This window comes from Natrix helvetica (genome assembly GCF_964273705.1).
Source record: "Natrix helvetica genome assembly, chromosome: 4".
NCBI classification, from domain to species: Eukaryota; Metazoa; Chordata; class Lepidosauria; order Squamata; family Natricidae; genus Natrix; species Natrix helvetica.
Genome location: NC_138550.1, coordinates 56979074 through 56993183, shown reverse-complemented (window position 1 = coordinate 56993183; position 14110 = coordinate 56979074). Strand labels below are relative to the sequence as shown.

Genomic DNA, 14110 nt, shown 5'->3' with positions numbered 1-14110 from the left:
TGGGCATGGGCAGATCTGTGCCGCTCACTGGGCACTGCTGACTCTGGACAGCTGGGTCAAGGTGGAACAAGCCTCACCAGCTAACTCGACATGGGAACAATTCGGTGCCCCACAAGCTCCTTGCCTCCCCAAACTGCTGGCAGCCAAGCACATGCATGCACACATGTCTGTGTATGTGTGTGTGCGCGCACACACACACGGCATTCGCAGTTTGGGGAGTTTTATCCACAGAGGAAAGAGAAGGCCTTCTCCCCAAGCCCATGCATATGATTGGCAGTTTGCAAGCTCAGATGGGGATAAAAGTTTCCAAGCTTGGAATGGTTGTATGAGTGTTTGTGCTGCATGTGCACAACACTCCAAAGGAGATGTTCTTCTCCCAACCCCAGACATCATTGGCTTTTCCCTGTCCGGTACCCCCTCACAGCAAAGCAGGAGGCAGAGGAAGCATGAAACAGAAAGTTTGCAACAAGCAGTTTCTTCCAAGTCCAGCTTCTGCCTTGACAGATTTCTGGAGAGCAAAGGGATGAGGCAGGGGAGGAGGGGTTTCCCGGTCCTGCACAAGGGAAGCTGGCTCTTCTCAAAAGGGAATCCTCATTTCCAATTGTGTGCAGTAAGATTTTGGCTTGTTGGGGCAGTCTTCCCTCACACAGCTCCCCTGTCTCCTCCTCTTCGTCTCCAGAGATCTGTCAAGACAGAAGTTGGACCCGGAGGAAACTGCTTCCTGCAAACCTTTTCCTCCGTGCTTCCACATGCAGCAGCAGCATCCTCCGCCTCTTGTGGGGGCTAGGCAAGACTGAGAGGGGAGATCTGGAGGTGTCCTGCAGAGGAAGGTGAGACCAGGGTGAGCACCAAAGCCTCGTCCATCAGAGGAGCCTCACCGTCCCTCTCAGGTTACATGGAGGACCCCCAGTTGGCAGCATGGGCTGCCTGGAGCCCTGGGCAGCATAGGGCAAGTGCCCAGCCTGGCCGTTAAGCTCACGGGGCACCAGAACCCCTGCAGCCCAGCCCAGCCCCACTTCCCTGAGGGAGCATCCATCTGTGCTTACCTCCTCTTGGAGGTTGCTGCTGCCATGCTCGCTCTGCTTGGCCAGGTGCTCATGGTGGGTGTGGGAAGGGAAGGCGCATGGCTCAGAGAGGCCCTCTCCCTCTCCATGCGAGGGGACATTACTTTGTAAGCAAAGCATCCTCAGAAGTAGGATGGGAGACCACCAGGAGAGGTCAGGAGGAGGGGACAAGGGGATAGTGAAAGGGCAGCAGGGCTGTTGTTGGCCAAGTGCTAAAGCAGGATTTCCTTCAAACCCTCTCTCTCTCATTCCACACCTTATTTCCTTCCTTCCTTCCCTCCCTCTTTCCCCCCTCCCTCTCAGTCCCATCTCCTTCCTTTCTTCCTTCCCTCTCCTTCCCATCATTTTTCTTCCTCCCTCCCTCTGCACCCAGGAAGAGACAAGGGGAGGGGAAGAGGGTAGCAGTGCTGCCGGTGGACGTGGCTTTCCTGTTGAAAACAATTCAAGCCCCTGATTCTTTACTCCTGTCTTTTTCTGTGGTGTGAGATAAGTAGAAGCTGCAGAGAAGAGACTTTTGGTTTAGCTAGTAGTAAGTCTCTTGCAAACAAATGCTAGTTAGTGAAAGTAGAGGCTATTTTGTTTTATGCTCTTTGCCATGTCGTTATTTATACACACACACACACACACATATCTATAGTTCTGTCACTGTTTGTGTATGTTTCAGCATAACACTGGAACGGCTCAAGCAATTTCAAACAAACTTGGTACACAGATGATTTACCCTCTGGAAAAAAATATTGTGGGGGTAAGACATCCCTAAGACACCTTTGGGGTGTTTGTGTTTCGTTAAGATACAACCTGTTGTGGCTTAAAATGGCTTCTACTGTACTCCCATAAAATGGCTTCTATTGTACAGCACAGGGGAGTTCCCATGGTAATGGCTTCACAGTACTCCATAAGGGGGCTCCATCTAGTAAAGGGAAAAATCCAACATTAGAAATTAATTTGGTCCGGATATATTCCCCCTATAAATAAATATCAGCGAGTAAATAAAAAAAAATCACAGGTACTATCTGATGTACTCTGTCCTATATCAAATCCTTGTGAATCCAGAAAGACCCATAACAAGTATACTAAGAATAGAATAACAGAGTTGGAAGGGACCTTGGAGGTCTTCTAATCCAACCCCCTGCTTAGACAGGAAACCCTACACCACTTCAGACAAATGGTTATCCAACATCTTCTTAAAAACTTCCAGTGTTGGAGCATTCACAGCTTCCGGAGGCAAGTTGTTCCATTGATTAATTGCTCTGTCAGGAAATTTCTCCTTAGTTCTAAATTGCTTCTCTCCTTGATTAGTTTCCAGAACATTGCTTCTTGTCCTACCCTCGATGCTTTGGAGAATAGTTTGACGCCCTCTTCTTGTGGCAATCACTGAGATATTGGAATACTGCTATCATGTCTCCCCTAGACTTTCTTTTCATTAAACTAGACATACCCAGTTCATGCAACCGTTCTTCATGTTTTAGCCTCCGGTCCTCTAATCATCTTTGTTGCTCTTCTCTGCACTTTCTAGAGTCTCAACATCTTTTGAACCAATGTATTTTGTATTTTTTTAGTTTTGTAGCATTCTATTTATATAGTTATATTTTTAACATTGTAAGCCACTCAGAGTTACCTTGTGGTAGGATAGGTAGCCAATAAAGTTGATAGATGATAGATAGCTAGATAGATAAACAAAGGTCTCCCTGGCCTTATCCGTAAGTACTGCACCATGCTCATTTACTGTTGAGAGGAGGGGAAGTGGTTATCATTCTTCCTGTTGATTGGAAATATTCACTTTTGCTGGTGAAAAAATAGTCTGTTAAGTTCATATGCCTCTTCTTAATTTTTTTTTTTTAAAAAGCTTGCTCAAATATTTATATAATGGCCACAGTCCTTTTGTTCATCATGCAGCAGGAATGGCCATTCTTTTTGTGGCTAGATAATGCATTTTGCAGTCTTTGGGGGTGGATGGAGATCATGAACAGTGACATACTGAAGAAGATAATGTTGGCAGTAATTAAATTAAAACTCAGCTAAGCACCCCAAATACACCAGAGCCTTATTAAAGTTATAATTTTTTCACCACCAAAAATTGCGCAATCCAATTGCAATGAACTGCTGCCAAGTATCAGTAGCTCAGATTTAGGTTGCTCTGAGGAGATATATGCATCCTGTTAGATTGGGTAATGGAAAGGCACACACAGGTTAACGTTAACAACAGCTCTTTATTAACTCAGTAGCAACTATGTACAATCAGGTGAAGGTTGAGTCTGACAGCAGCCCTTTTATAGGGAGCTGTCGGACCCTTCGACCAATGAGATTAAACCTCTGTTCCCGCCGGAACAGAGGACCTTGGTGGAAACCATTATAGCTGATGGTAGTATCTAACACCCCTCCCTTCATAGATGGAGTAATCCGACTGGTTATGTAGTCATGCAGGTAGGCGGGCTCTTTGGTAGCTCTGCCTGACCTGCGCAGTTCAGTCGGAGGTGTTCTTTGGACAGGTCGGACGGACCTGTTTGCTCCGCAGCTCCGCTTGGTGGAAGCTCCTGGAACCTTTCATAGGCCGCAGCTGGAGCTTCTAGAGCCGGTTTGCTCGGAGCTCGCTGCGGGCCTGCAACATACCCAGATAAGTTCCCCGGTACCCTCGGGCTTGAGCTGCCTGTGGATGGAATGAGTTCTTGCTCTGTTTGGGTAGGGCTTTGGCTAAATCGTGCAGGAGTTACCTCTGGTTGTCTAAGTGTGGAGTTGGAGAGGCAGCCATGGAGTTGGTCAATGTGCCTTCTCCAATTCTGACCATCCTCGAGCTCTACAAGATAAGAGCGAGGCCCAGTGATGCCTATCACTGCGGCAGGAATCCACAGAGTTCCCCCGGCGTACCTTGATGACCGCTTCTGCCATTGTGGGGGTCATCAGGACTACCTCTAGCCATTTTGAAAAGGCGTCCACAACTACAAGGAATGTCTGGCCATGAACTGGGCCAGCAAAATCAATGTGCACCTTAGACCACGGTGCTTGAGGTCGCTCCCACTCCTTAGCGAGCGCCTCTGGGGGACCTGGTATGGACTCCTGGCATGGTGTGCAGGTAGCCACCCACTCTTCGATCTCCCTGTCCATGTTAGGCCACCACACGTAACTACTGGGCAAAGACATCATCCAGACAATTCCAGGATGCCCTACATATAAAGCCTCTAATACTGCAATGCGCAGTTTGGGTGGAACAACAACCCGGTCCCCCCGCAGCAAAAGCCGTTAACAACAGACAGTTCATCGTGCTTACAATGGTACATTTTGAATTCAGACCCAACAGGCCCCTTGGGCCACCCCCTCCACACCCAGTTCAAAATTTGTTTGATTGTGGAGTCTTTTGCAGAGTGGCAGGCAACGTCACTAGATGAGACAGGACCAGTTTCTAAGCAGTCAATGAGAAGAACTGGCGTCTCGAGGGTAGGGTCAGCAAGAAGTTCTGGTAGCGGGCAGCGGCTCAAGGCGTCAGTGTGCCCCAAAGTGAGGAGGTCGTTCCCCAGCCAGCAAGCCCAGCAGCGGTTTATGGTCCATAATTAGTTCAAAATCACAGCCATATAGGTACTCATGGAACCTTTTTACTCTGGCCACTGCAGCCAAAGCCTCACGGTCCAGCTGGCTGTAGTTCCGCTCGGCAGCAGACAAGTTCCTAGAGTAAAAGGCTATGGGAGCCTTGGTTCTGTTGGGCATGCGGTGGCTGAGGACAGCTCCGATGCCAAACTGGGAAGCGTTGCAGGTCAGCACCAATGGCAAGGTCTGGCTGTACTGCACCAGGAACGTGTCTGCTGAGAGAAATCTTTTTACCACGGCAAATGCGGCAGTCTCAGCTCTGCCCCACGAACACTTCACGTTCTTCATCAGGAGGCGATGTAAGGGCTCAGCAACAGTGGCTTTCTAAGAAAGACGCTGTAGAAATTAAGGAGCCCGAGGAATGCCTGCAGCTTGGTTTGATTGCAAGGTGTAGGGGCGTTCTGAATTGCTTTAATTTTTTCCATGGTCGGGTGAATCCCAGAGCTGTCGATTAGGTACTCTAAGAATTCAACCCTTGGCATGTTAATTTGGCATTTTTCTTTTTTGAAACGGAGGCCTTTGTCTCTAATTCTAGCCAAAACAGTTCGTAAACATTTGAAAAGTTGCGCCTCATTTGCAGCCGATACCGATGTCGTCAAAATAGGGGACGACTCCTGGAATCCCCTGCAAAAGCCATTCCATGATGCTTTGGAACAGTCCAGGGCAATACTAACTCCAAATTGCAGGCGGTGACATTGAAATGCACCCCTGTGCATCACAATGGTTTGGGCCTCTGCCGTAGCGCCATCTACAGGAATTGTTGGTATGCCTGCGCCATGTCCAATTTAGCGAATACTTTGCCGGGGCCTAGAGAATGTAGTAGATGCTGTACAATGGATTGGAGTCCCCACATACTTACTCAGACCGCTGTGGAAGACATCCTCGAACTCCTTAAAAATTGCTTCAGCGCGCTTGTCTTTCAAGGCATTGATATCAGCCAATTCTAGGCCCAGGGCTTCGAACCAGTCAAGCCTCAGGAGGCTCTGCAGGTCGCCGCTGAGCACCGTCACTGGGAGCTGGCTGCTGTACTTCTTGAATTGCAACCGGAAGGTGCCCTGGCCCTCGATGGGGACTCGGTTCTCCTGGTAATCGTGAAGGCAGATGTCAGGGGTGCATAGATGCTGCTTCTTCAGGCTAGGGATAGTCTGCTTGAGTGTAGACCACGGCATGATGGTCAGTGATGACCCTGTGTCAATCTCCATCTCGCATGGAGAGCCCTCGATGAGGACTGTGATCTTCAGCTTTTTTGGCCGCCTAGTGCGGACTTGGCCAGTTGATGACTCTGGTGTTGCCCTCTGAACACTGTGGTGGCTTCTGCCATGCCCCTTGGTTGGGCCTTTACTGGCGGTTGGATCGGCTTCTTGGCTGCCAGTTCGTCGTGGGGTGCTCGCTTCTGCAAACTTTGGCAATGTGCCCCTTTCGCTCGCAGTGCTGGCAGGTAGCATCGCGGAAATGGCAAGCCGATCGGGCATGGTCTCCTCTGCAGGTAGGGCAAGGTGGGAAATGCTGTTTGAATTTGCGCGCTGGCTTGGTCCGGCGACTGCGCATGCGGCAGCTGTCATCTTCTTCGCCTTCTGAGCTCTCAGCCTCTTCAGCCTCGCGAAGAGCCTCTTGTGTGTTCTTTTGTGTGTCTTGTGGAGTGCTTTGGCGCTGCAGGGTTTCTGTTGACTTGACGGCCCATTCGGATGTCCTGGCTTCGTCCAAGGCAATTTGTAGAGTGAGGTTAGATTTGGCATGTAACCTCCTCTGTAAATTAATGTCCCGCACATCGCATATGATGCGGTCAAGAATAAGCTCGTCAAGGTCTCGGAACTCGCATTACACTGCAGCCTTTCGTAGCACCACAGCATACTCATTGATTGATTCGCCCTCCTCCTGGTTGTGAATATTAAATTCGTGCTGGCGGACGTGCTTAGATGGCTTGGGAGCATAGTGAGTCCCCAGCGTCTGCTGGACCAAGCGACCGATTGTAGTGGTGTTGGTTCTGACAGGTCTTTGGCACTTTTGAACACTTCCCGTCCACAGTAACCGAGAAACATGTTCTTCTTGCGGCCTTCAGAAAGGCCTATAAGGTCATTGGCTTCGAGGAAGCAGTCGACCTCAGCATATACGAGTCCCAGTGCTCGGTGACTGGGTCATACAGAGGCGGTGGGGCGTGCATGGCCATTTTGTGTTCAGCTCCTTCCGACAAAAATTGAAGACTCCCCTGTTCCGATTAGCTGGCCTGGCACATGCATAACTTCTACCTCCTGGCAGATATATTTTTTAACTGGTATTTTAGGGGAACTGTTTTTAAATTTAACTTATGGGATTTTTTAGGGGTTTTTTAAAACTATATTTTAGATACTTTACTTAGACGTACAGTTCTTTTTAACCTCCTCCATATCTATCTATCTATCTATCTATCTATCTATCTATCTATCTATCTATCTATCTATCTATCTATCTATCTATCTATCTATCTATCATCTATTTAACAATGTAACTATTTAATTATTTATGTGATGCATTTTTTGTATGGACTGTACACCGCCCCGAGTCCCTTCTGGGAGAGGGGGCGGTCTATAAGCGCAAATAAAAGTAAAGTAAAGTAAAGAGGGCGTTTTGAGTTTGCCGCTCAAAAATGGCTGCTCGAAGCCACGCTGAGATCCGGGCTGGATTTACTTGCTGGATTGCTCCGCTCTTTTTGGTTGCCTTCCAATCCCACCCTCGTCGCCAGTGTTAGATCGGGTAATGGAAAGGCACACACAGGCTAACGGTAACAACAACTCTTTATTAACTCTACTAAAAGTTGATAGTTATACTGTATATCATTCCCTTCCCTTCCATTCATAGCAAACTGCTCTACAGGTAGTCCTCAATTTACAACTTTTTTTGGTGAATGTTTGAAATTACAATGGCATTGAAAAAGGTGTCTTATGATTTTTGCGGCATCCTCATGGTCATCTGGTCAAAATTTGGCCATTTGGCAACTGGCTCATATTTATGATGGTTGCAGTGTCTTGGTGTCATGTGACCACCTTTTGGGACCTTTTGACAAACAAAGTCAATGGGAAAGCCAGAATCACTTCACAACCATATTTTGTAACTTAACAGCTGTTGTGATTCACTTAACAACTCTGGCAAAAAAGGTCATAATATGGGGCAAAACTCATTTAACAAGTGTCTCAGAAACAGAATGTTTGGTTCAATTGTGATTGTAAGTCACCTGTATTTATAATTTGATATCAAGACAAATCCTCTATCAATGATGTGATAGCATAATACAATAATTCACATATATATGAGTTTTAAACAAAAAGAAAAATAACATAGTTACAGAGGTATAACAAGATGTCTTTCATTTTACAAATAGTAAATAATAAAAATGTAAAAGAAAACAATAGATATTTGTAACATACATACATAAAAATAGAGAATTCTTGGGTCAATTGCTCAAATTTTAAATTTCCTTCACATTGCATAAAATATTTACAGTATTCAAATAGGCACATATCAACAATCCATCAAGCTTAGACAGTCAGGAGGTGGGCAGAGGGGGAGAGTGACTGAATGTGCATTGTGATGTCACGACACAAACTCTGTGAATTATATACTTGTGATGCAAGTACAAAAGGCTGGAGCTTGCACTATAAAACTGATACACATTTTTTCGTAACAGTAATTTTTAGCAGGTATCTATCTCATTAGGATCGATTCACATTTCCAAAATCTGTCACAGTTCTAAAGGTATTTGAAATGGACAGTGATATAAATCTAAATAAATGGCGAGTTTTGTTGCCAAACTCAGTGGTCATATTCCCTGTCAAATGAATATGTAAAGCGTCTCCCCTTACATACCCGATTAGGGTATGATCTCTCTCTCTACATAAAAAAACTGGGCCCTGTGACAATGCTTCCCCACATTGGCCTTGAATAAGTGGAAAGGTCATCTGAACTCTTTTAAATTACAAACTATTGGGAAGAAGTGTTAAGGAAAATTAGGGTAAAAAAAAGAATTCCCCTAAATGCATTACATGGCTTTTCTAAATAAGACGTTTGGCACATTTATTTTGAAAAAGTGTGTAGCACCATAAAATAAATACACAGATTTCAAATCTGAAAGATGCTTATGAATGAATAATCACTAAGTGTACTTTTATTTATTTATTTATTTTTATTTGTTTCGATTTTGGATAAGTATATATAAGATTGCAATCAATGAAAATTTATTTTTAACCACTCAAAACGTGTTGCTAGTAATTAGCTTTAAAATGTTATAAACAAACAAGCAAACAAATAAATAAATATGTGTTTTGGGTGAGGGGGGGACAATAGTTCCCTAAAATATTAAAGAAAAATAGCATGCCTAGGCATTTGTAGTTGTATCTACCGATTGGAATTATTCCAAAAATGGATTCTTACAGCCCATACTTGAAGTGCATATTGCAGTCTTTCCTACCAATGTTATTCTGGGATGTATGATAGAATACTGTATAATTCCTAACTCTCAGACATGTACAAGTTTTGTTATATTGAACATTTGATTAATAATCTGATTTATATATAAAAACGCTGTTTTTCTTACCAAGAAGGTCTTATAACCTCCAAAAGCAAAATTTGAGTACCTAACAAAGCTGATATTGTAAACTAATTATAGCTATTCATAGATCTTGCTTTAACACACTAGAAGCAATCACACACTTTTTTCCTGGTCATTTGAAGTTCTTTAAATATAACCATTTTAGGTAAAAAAAAAAGTATGTTTGAGTTCAAATTTGAAAAACCAGAATCATCTTGAGTTTACAGATCTGCACATGAAATAAAGTCCAGAGAATTTGTGCCAAAGGTTTGGATTGGAATTTTGCATTACTGCAATATGCACTTCAAGTATGGGCTGTAAGAATCCATTTTTGGAATAATTCCAAGCGGTAGATACAACTATAAAATGCCTATGCATGCTGTTTTTCTTTAATATTTTAGGGAACTACACTGCAGGCCTTTAAAAGAGGCTTTTAATATCGTCCTCTATTCAGTTTTCATTTTAATAGGCCAGTCTGGATGTTGTCATGGTAGCCATCTTGTAAAGCGGCAGAGGGTGGTGCTGTATAAGTGTGTGTATGTGAGTCATTGTGGACACAAATGTGGGTATTCTTTTTACCTTTATAGAATTCCATTCAGGTAGAATCCATTGGGGAAAATACAAAAAAAAAACTAGAGCAGGCATTTTTCTAATGGAACAGGCCTAAAAGTATTGTGCTGTCCACTTTTAATCACCTTCCTTGCATATTAATAGAAAAGACGATCAAAATCAGACTGAAGCCTTTGCAATCAATCATTAATAAGCAAGCAGTGTTCTTTTTTAGTGTAGAAAAATATTGATTTAGGTTTCAGAAACGTAGCTTAATTTGGTAAATTTATCTGTGCAATGTGTGATGGCCTTCCACAGTTGTCATTACCTTGTCAACGCATTATATTTAAAAATCAGAATCTATCTGAGGAGGGGAGATGACTTGGCATGGAGGGAAGGTCTGTGCAGCTCCAGCAATTGCTCTGGCCGGCTGGGTCTCTCTCTCTCTCCCTCTCTCTCCCCCTCCCTCCCTCTCCTCCTGCCTGAAGAACGGAACGAGGGCTGCGACTGGCGGAGGAGGCTTGCGAGAGGGTTAATGCTCTCCGCCAGGCAGGGAAGGTTAGCAGAGGGATCAATGTGATTAAGGCGGTAGGAGAGGAAAGATGCGCCTGCTGCCTGGCTGCGGTGGCTGAAGGGTGGTGCGCGGGGAGCTGCCTGCCTGCTTGCCGCAGAGAAAGGGCCGGATATGACCAGGGACGGTCTTCTGTCTGCGCTGGAGGGCGGCTTCACCTGTGGACCTGCTCCTGCCAACCTGCCAGCCTCTACCTGGGCCAGGAAGGAGGACCCACCCAAGGTCCCCTTGGCCGCCTCCCTTTCGCCCCGAGCTGCATCTCCGTGCCAGAGAAAGGCAGAGTCCGCGGCGAAGAGACGCTGAAGGCGAGGCGGGCAGCGCGTTGGCTGGAAGGGCACCGAGGCAGGAGCAGGGCTGGTCCCCTCTTGGCTGACTGCGGGAGCCTTGCGGGAGAGGAAGCGGGCGGCGAGCGGAGCCCAGACGTGGCTGGGAGGCGAGCAAGGCGCAGGGCATGTGGAGGCTGGCCGCCCTCTTGTTCCAGAGCATCTTGAATGGTGAGCCGGCGGGTCGGGCGGACTTCGGGGGCCGGTGGGCGAAGGGCGGGGAGTTGCGGAGACATTGGCGCGTTGACCGAATCGCTTCTCGTTTCTCTTCAAGCCTTGTGACCAGCTCCGGCATGGCGAAGAAAAAAATTGCTCTCTAATAATCGAAATTAGCTTACTTAGTAAAGTGGCAGATTGTACGCTGTATGCTATGTCTCTGTCTCTTTTACTATCGAAGTATCCTTGATGAAATGGAGAAGTCTGCGTCCTTTCCTATTCCCCTTGTAACAATACAGGATTATAACCTACCGTGCGTATATCTGCAGGAAGGACATTGGGCTTCACAAAGGTTGAGAAAGAAAAAATCTGGTGCATTTACCATTTGTTTTTTTAAATCATGCAGACCCTCATTACTTTTTATCCAATATTATAGTTCAGGAACTATGATATCCACCTGCCTCTCTCTTATATACTTTTTATATACTCATCCCCTCATTTATGTAAAAATATGCACTAATAACGGTTAGGTCACCTGATGGGGCTGGGGGGGAGCTCTATCAATCAATTTGAGAGTTATAGAAGTGAAAAGGTAAAATGTCACTTTAATATTTTTGTAAATGCAGTATTTCTTCTCAATATTTTTCTGTCTCTCCAGAATTCATGCAATTTTTAAATGCCTATTTAAAGGTACTTCTGTTGAATGCCTTAATTCAATTAAATGGTGTATCATATTACTTTTGAAGAAAAGATACCCCAGTTTTTTAAACCTGATACTAAAGACAGCTTGGAGGTGAAATGGAGAACAATCCCAGCTTGAATGCTGCTGTTGAATGGCATTCTAGTTTTTCAAATTTGAAAGGACAGTTCTCTTCAAGGTGTCATTAATATGCTGACAATTAAAACAGAAATATATTGTAATTTCCAAAATAGGAAAAGCAGGCAGAAACAGAACAATATTAGTAGTAAAGCTGAATGAGGATTGAAGCATGGGTGGGAGTGTGCAGGGAGAATGGAAAGATACAAATAATTGAAGCTCCAAGCAGAGGGCGAGAAATGAATGTTGTATGAGGTGCCTCCAGATCTGCTTAGCCATATCCTAGAAGAAAAAAATATATTGCCAAAAAAGCCCAAACAAATTTAGCAATAAGAAATGAAATGAAGAAATACTTCATTCCAGGTCTAGCTTCATAGTGTAAAATGATTCACTTTGGAAATTGTCATAACCTAATTGCAACAAGTTTTATCATTTAAGGGTGATTTTTTTTTTTTTGCTACCAGAAATAGTTCCCTGCGACCTCTGCAGGAAGGCACCTTTTAGAATACAGATTTCCTGTCTTTTTCTTGGGGGGGGGAGGGGGAGGCCACAAAAGTCTATTTTTAACTGACATTATTACCTTAAGATAAATTAGCATTATCAGAGAATATAAATAATTTGCTTTAAATTATATAACCAAATTAAAGAAGAAAAACCACATCTAAACCCCCAGCTTCATACAGTACATTCTTGTTATAAATGCCACAATGGAAGCCCACATCAGAGTAATAATGACTTATTTGTGTGTGCATGGGAGGTTATAGTGGAAAGGTCTAATACTGCATGTACAGTTTTAGTCTTACTAAATACTTATAATCACCAACAATGTGAATATTCATTTCTTTACTCAGTAAACCAAAGCAGATGAGTTATTTAGCTTTTTAGTTCCTTGATGAATAAGCCAGCATATTGGTAGATGTTATATGCGCACATATGAATATAAATAATGAAAAATTGGAACTGTAAATTTAATAGAAACCGTGTCCATTAATATCACCCTTTTGTTCATCAGAAAGTGCTAAGTGTTTCTAAGGTAATTCAATTTTTTAAAACATTAATAGAAATATTTGAGACAAGAGACAATTTTATTATACATAGGAAAAATAAATTGGTTGAGAATAATACACACACAAACGTGTGTGTGTATATATATGTATATGTTTCTTAAACGAAATATGTGACTCCCCTAAAATATTGTGACATAAATCTATGAATAAGAATATTTTGATAAAAATGAAATTTTATCAAGAATTGTCACTTCTCTGTTATAAATGCTCAGCCACAGTGATTAATGCTTTTAAAGCAGTTGAATAAATATGAGCAAAGAAAAAAAGATATTATTATTATTTGGCTGGTTTGTATCAAAATAGATTATTCTGCAGCAATTGCATAATTGCCCAGTTGTTCTTTAGCATTGTGTTAAATACCTTCTCCTAGAGGTTTTCTATGGGGAACAAGAATATGCTGTTACAAATATATTTGTTTCTGTTGTTCTGTAGACAATGAGATAAAATAAAAATAGCATGTAAAATTACCATTTTATCTGTAATGATTTATATCTTATCTAAATTCATTTGTAAAATACGTCAATGGATTCAGAAACAAAGTTGTGCTTTGGCCTACTCTATTGTGATATAGATGAATCTGTTTATTGTATGAAATACAATGTATCAATTTTATTGATAATTCTTTTAATATTTTGGGCACAGTCAATAATTATTATTACAAGATTAATTCCCTTTTAATTTTTAAAACATAGATAAAATGCCATCAATTGTAAACGTGATTCTCCTGTTTTTGTCAGAAGAGAGGTATAAATTTTCAGAACAGTTATGTTAATTACTTTGATACTAACAAGAGTCATGTAGCTACAGCCTGTCTTAGTAACTATGACAAGTTCTTGGGTTCATTGTATTGAGGAATTTTTCATATGAGTATGATAAAAAAGAAAAAATTTATAATTGTTATTTATATTGAGCTTGCAATATATAGATGAAATGATAGATTTAAAATTGACCATGAATTATTTAGTTTGTTTGAAATTTAACTTTGGACTACTAGAGTTTTATTTATTTTTTTAAGAAAAATTTAAATAAGTATTTTATATATAATTAATATGTATGCCAATCTGTTATTTTTGTTCTTTCTAATGCTTGTGTTGTATAATGTTTGTTGATTCACACGTAGTCAAAGAGAATCAATAAAAATTAAGTTGCAACTAATAAACTAGAGGTAATGCTAAAAATAGACACCTATTAAAATATTTTTCTTGGAATGTATAATGAATGCATTTATCCATCTTTTACAAACTAGAGTGTTTTTATTTTATTAATAGATTAAAACACTGGAAACATGGGGAAAGAATTAAACTGGAGAAGTAGTGGCATTATAAATTTTATGAGGGCATAAAACTCACATTTCAAATAAATATACATAGTTTTAAAAAATAAATATTAAAATTATCTATTAGTTTCAGTGGGATAGATGTTG

At 42.5% G+C, this 14110-nt stretch overlaps 1 protein-coding gene across 1 annotated transcript in view; it reads left to right on the top strand.

The window, feature by feature from the left end:
- Nucleotides 1-10358: 10358 nt before the first annotated feature.
- The window catches only part of DSCAM (DS cell adhesion molecule), a 379550-nt gene continuing 375798 nt past the window's right edge, over nt 10359-14110 (top strand). The window contains exon 1 of the mRNA XM_081950395.1: nt 10359-10818. Coding sequence (XP_081806521.1) covers nt 10776-10818 — 43 coding nt within the window. The 5' untranslated portion in view covers nt 10359-10775. The remainder of the gene's footprint in view (nt 10819-14110) is intronic.